Source organism: Lycium ferocissimum, chromosome 3 (genome assembly GCF_029784015.1).
Source record: "Lycium ferocissimum isolate CSIRO_LF1 chromosome 3, AGI_CSIRO_Lferr_CH_V1, whole genome shotgun sequence".
Lineage (NCBI taxonomy): Eukaryota > Viridiplantae > Streptophyta > Magnoliopsida > Solanales > Solanaceae > Lycium > Lycium ferocissimum.
This window is the reverse complement of record NC_081344.1, coordinates 71,334,097-71,340,096: the sequence shown is the minus strand read 5'-3', so window position 1 is coordinate 71,340,096 and position 6,000 is coordinate 71,334,097. Positions and strand designations below refer to the sequence as shown.

General features: G+C 34.4%; 1 protein-coding gene across 1 annotated transcript; it reads left to right on the top strand.

The window, feature by feature from the left end:
- LOC132050669 (uncharacterized) lies at nucleotides 1-2,017 on the top strand. The gene is made up of 2 exons (XM_059442036.1): nucleotides 1-533; nucleotides 1,608-2,017. Exons 1-2 carry the CDS (start codon nucleotides 326-328, stop codon nucleotides 1,847-1,849), a joined length of 450 nt encoding a protein of 149 aa, XP_059298019.1. The 5' UTR covers nucleotides 1-325; the 3' UTR covers nucleotides 1,850-2,017.
- Nucleotides 2,018-6,000: the final 3,983 nt, after the last annotated feature.

Here is a 6,000-nt window from a genome sequence, read left to right as displayed (position 1 = left end):
ATATCTAAGAACACAATTTTTCAAAAGTCTTTCTTTTGTCGTTTCTTAAACTTTTTACCTTCAAACACTTTCATTTTAAATGGACGGACAAACAATTTCTTAATGGCATATATTTTGTGCTATGAAGAATATTCAGGGACTAAGACTAATCTTTTCACACAAACATGTATCACATGATTAATTAATGTAGAAGGAGTTGTTATTTATTTCCTTAATAATCTCCTCTTATTAATATGCTCTAATCCAAGCCTTCTCTTCTCAACAAAAATCTCAACTCACAAATTACTACCATTTTCATTATTTTTCTTGAAATTTCAAGAATCAAATGGCAAAGAATTACCAGAGTAACACCAACGACTCCCAATTTAAGAAGATTTTCAAGTGGGATAATCGAAAACAGAAGAGCCCAAGTTCTGCTATTGAAATAAAAGGGAAATCAAAATCAACCATGGCTTCTGGTTCTGGACCAAACATGGTACCTGTAGATTACAATCACACTCCAGGAAAAGTTCAGCAAAAGCAGGAAATTAAAGGTGATTTTTGGGCAGTTTATCTTTATTCATGTATTTCAATATTTGTTTAGTTCATGACCTAGAATATTAAGTGTATTAGTGTAGGATATAGCAAGTGAAGGGGTTCGAGGGTGCCTTTGCGTAAAGGTAAGAGTTGTTGTCATCATGCCATGGGTAGGCGGCCGATGCAGAATGCTACTCGTAGGTTCATCCGAATTCAATAGCTTTAGTTTGGAGTTGTATATGCGCTAACTAAAAAATTTACTAAATAATCGCAAATAATTAATTTCAACTCAGTAAATTATAAGTTGTCTAGAATCTGCTATTCAAACTCATAAAGTTCAAATCCTAAATCCATATTTGACCACGTGACTAGGAAGTCACAGATTCAAATCGTGAAAAGGGCGAAGGGAGATAATTACGGGTTTGGACAAATCCTGACTCTAGTAATTACTTTTGCTTAGACCTTTGTATTTGTATTAAGAAATTCATCAAATATGTATAAATATTTACTTGCGAACCTTGATGACTATGGGTCCGTTTTTAAATCCATAAACTCTAAATTTTGGCTCCAGTTCTGCTTATGAAACAACCTCTTGAAAAATGCAAGGTAATTAAGGTTGCATATATGCTAATCCCAATGTGGTCCGACCCTTCTTCAAATCTTGTGCATAGGGGAAACTCAGTGTGCCAGATTGCCTTTTTTAATTGGTTTGGTAGATGCATATGTGTTAGAGTACGATCTTGTTACTTTGTTCATGCACTTGGAATTAAACAAAAAAGTATAAAATTAATGAAGTTGCATGTATAGTAGGCTAAATACGTGATGTGGATCTCTCCGATAACATATATTACACTCGAGGTCTTTTGAGCTTCTTGTTGTATCGATGTCTCTATCTTAGGATTTAAGGAATAAGGTCCTGAAATTCCCATCGATTTTCCTATTTCTTCTAGTATAGCACTCCGCCAACAAGAAGTGAAAGAACCAAATTTTCTTTGATGATTTTAGAATATGCATCAATTTATATCTATTTGTACCTATTTAGTGATAAACATTTGAATGTTGACTTGCTCTCCTCAATTTTTTCCCAACAGGTAACAAGTCTAGCGATAGCAATAATAATGACAGCTACTTCTCTAGTTATATTGATCGAGTGAAGAACAAGATGAGAACAACAACATCAAGTGTTGGTGTTGATGATGGTGGTGGTGCTGGCACAATTAGAAAGCCTGTAAAAAGAAGAGATAGTCTTAATGATAGGGTTTCTCATTACATCAATCGCACAAAGGTCAAGATTAGAACTACAACAATTGTGAATCGTGGTGACCGTATGTAGAGTGTCGTTTTATATCATATAGTATTGTATTAATGTTATCGGAATAGTGTTTTAGATGGATTGTATTGTTTTCATTAATAGCATTTTTCTTGTTCATTTTGACTTAATTATGTTGTATAATAGAGTTGGATTCATGTATTGAAGTTTATGAGTTTCTATAATGACCAATATATTGAGAAGACTTAAGTAGAAAAGTATTTTTAAAAATTCATCTCTTAAAATGAGAACATCGGGAACCGACAATAGTTTGTTAAGATCTCCCACTTGACAATATATGTGATTTTTCAATATATATATATATCACACTCCTTAAAATTGTTGGTGAAAATATATATATGATATTCTTCCAAATTACAATTACAATTGAAAAATAAAATGAAGAAATAAAATATCTTCAAATTGAATCGAGACGGATATCTCGTTCTCTCTAAAGATTCAAGTTACCGCAACAAATCTCTTAGGGAGTCCAACAACAATCTTTCGATTTGTCCCCTCTCAGATACAAATTCAGCTAATGTGGTATAACTCATAAATTACACAAGATGTTGAGTCCAAAGCTCCACCAAAAAGAACACCTTCCTTCAACCAAATAAACTCTCTTTTAATTTCCTCACTTTTTCCAAGAACTCTCCAATATGTTTTTCCTCACTTTTTCCAAGAACTCTCCAATATGTTTTTCCTCTACCCCACAAAATAAGATTAACTAACTATTTATAGCTAAGAAAATCATCCTTGTAATGAGAGTGGAGTAATAAGCCATGAGAATATGGAGTAGTAAATGTGATAATGGGAAGATAAGTTTCAAAAGGCATAATGGCCATATTCAGACGTGGGAAAATGAAAGACCAAAAGGGACAAACCATTACTGCCTATTATGGTCACTAACTGAAAGAGTAAATGTGACTCTTTAATATAATTTCAAATGCCCACATTCATCCATTTACTCAAATGAGTAATTAGGAAAATAATACTCCTAACGTGAATGGTAAATGCAGCATAGTGGACAAGGAAGCAAATGACACACTTTAATATAATTATAATAATATCAAAATGGTCAAAATGTCCTTCAGAGGATAATTATTAACTAATTTGGAATTTAGTGCCTCTTCAAGACTCTGCCAATAATAGTAGAAGCATTTATCTTTTGTCTTAATAAAAAGGGGAGAAATGAGAATGTCACGACCCAACCCCGTAGGCCGAGACTAGTGCCCGACTTGGACACTCGTACACACCTGTTACTATAGTCAGTCCGCGACTAGCATACTAAAAACTTGTACATATACAAAGACAAGACGTTAGTCTCAAATCCGCCGCATATACGCATATATATTGCTTACTCGTCACCGAGAAGTTACAACTTTCATATAGTAATAACGCACCCATTTGGTCGTTTATACTTACGCAAGATCCCAAATATATACATACGCAAGCCGATAAGGTCGCCATGGCGATAGGGACCGCCCAAAACATAAATCATAATAACAATAACCGAACAATATTTCACAACCCACACATATGTCCACATTTGACATCCCTAAGAGTAACAATGTTCAAAGGACGGGAGAGTCACCCGCATAATACTCCCGTGCTACGTATATATATACAACGAAAGTGTGAGTATAAGAAGGTTCAAGGAGCGCTCCAAGATAATCAGTTAGTAGATATCCTTATAAATATGGCGGATCACCAAAGCGAGCGTGACCCCACCTAAAGGATGAAACGCGTTATGAGTATGAAAGGGTCGAGGAGACGTGTACCGAGTATATAAAGCGTGAAATACATAAAACGATTATAACCAAAGATATAGAAGATGGACGAAAGTGAGCACAATAACTCTAATACCAAAATGCTGGAGTTAGAAATACAAATCATCGTGATGTCAATATCATATACATATATCCGGCCCATTATAGGACTCCTTGAACATGGTCGCCACCCCGTTTGGCGCCATAACACAAGATACTTGTAACGACCCATTTGGTCGTTTTGGACTTTTAGGCCTAATATCCCTAAAACACCTTATTCGTGGTCTAATTTTGGTGTCTATATTGCGATAACGGTGATTCTTATTTAATATGACGAGTTTTAGTCCTTCATTTGACATTCGAGTCTAGTTTGAATGTTCAAAAGGTCAAAATGAATGTTAGAAGGAGTATTTTTATACGTCGAGTTATTAAGACTAAAGAATCAACGTGAGATAGAAACTTTGGATTTTAATTTCTAAACTAGAACAAATCTTACAAATTTTACTTAGTACAAAAATGTTATTGGAGATTAGGAATTACTTAAGTGTGGTGTTAAGTAAAAATTGGTGACAATAATGAGCCAACAAGAGCATCAACATCCAAGGTAAAAAGGATGACTCAAAGTCATCTAAAATAAGGTTAATGGAAGATATACAAATATACATTAAATGTTGATTCATCCACTACATTTTCAACATATTGTGGACAATTAAATTTGGAAGAAACACACAAGTTACATTCGCCATAGGGCTGAAAATTTTGAGGAGAAAAAGTTGAAGCATACAATTGAATATTTGAGCATCCACTACTTTATGAAAGTATACATTGTTTGTAGGAGGACATAACATGGTGGAGGGATCATTTTACATTAAATATTGCTCATCCATCTTGGCATGATTACAATGGACAAAGGGTGGTGTATGAATCATTCACCACACATACAATTGTCTTGTAAACAATTGAAAAGAAAGAAGAAAGGAGAAACAAGAGGTGAGGTTGGCCAAAAGTTGTAGAAAACAAATTAGAAAATTTAAAGTGTAAAGTTAATGGAATGAATCATGCCATAAGTGGAGCATGTGACCAACTTGTAGGCATCAAAGTTGAACCAAATAATGACCAAGAAATCAGCCATCACAATTCATTTCAACTACACAACACAAAGAAAGAAAACCTAAGCCTAGAGAGGAGAACCATTCGCCAAGAGGGCTGAAATTTAGCTCTTTGAGTCTTGATCCAAAAATTATTTTCCAAGGTGTTTCAACCCTTTAGAAGGTCCCTAAAACGTGAAGATAGTCTTTGGAGCAACAAGAACCATTTTCCATCTCAAGTCACCAACTCTAGTCAAGTAGAGAAGTCAAGTTGTCAAGGTAAGATCTAACTTTCTTTTCAAGTATTAAGGGTGATGTAGATGTGTGAATATAAGTTGTATGCATGAAATAAGGTGTATTGATGTTGGAACATGATAGTAGTTATGGGGTTATATGTGTTGATGTTGAAGTATGGTTGTAACTTGACGAACATGAATCGCATGCATAAAATCAGCGAAAGTTGGCGTTGGAATGTTAGTTGGCCGTAGGGACTGCTTTGGTGGAATTAATGGACTGATTTTCTTTAATAAATATGGTTGTTACTATCATAGATCTCATGGTAAAAAGAATGAAAAGAATTGGAAGGTTAAAGGTGAAGTTAGGTTAGTATGAAAATGGTTGAATCTATGATTTTATGTGAGAGATGTTGAAGCATGGTGTAGCCGTGTGTGGACTGTTTTGTGAAGAAGTTAGTGAACTGTTTTTACTTGATATTTTGATTGTTATTATCATGAATTTTATGATGGAAAGGAAGGTGTTTAATGGTTGGAGTTGAAACTAAAGTCATTTGTGAGTTGTTTTAAGGATTATAAAAATGACGATATAGCGTAGTTGCGTATGAATTGATGTTGTACTTGTCGTGTGGATAGCTGGTCATAACTTACTAAAATTATATGAAAAGAAGACATGAAATGATGTATAAAAATCGCATGTGGTTGGCTTAGTATGTTCGTAAACGTTTGCAAGAATTCCGAACATTATTATGTTGTCGGGTAGGGGACTGTTTTGGACATGTTGTGGTAGTGGACTCGTTTTGGACTTGTGTTTTCATTAAGTTGGAAAGAATAATTATAAGTTAAGAGTATACATCATATTGTATGTTGGATGGGCTGTTATAAGTTGTTACATGCAAACGTTAAGGCTACAAACTAATAAAAGTAACTTGAGAATGTCGTAATGCCGATGTGAATCGTTATTGCGTGTTATGAATGTGGTCGTTTAGAATATTGTGTGGGCTGTCCGGATTGGTATTGAACACATAATTATTGATGTTGTATTGGTAGTATGTGGTTGGTTTAGATACAAGAGAAAAACATCG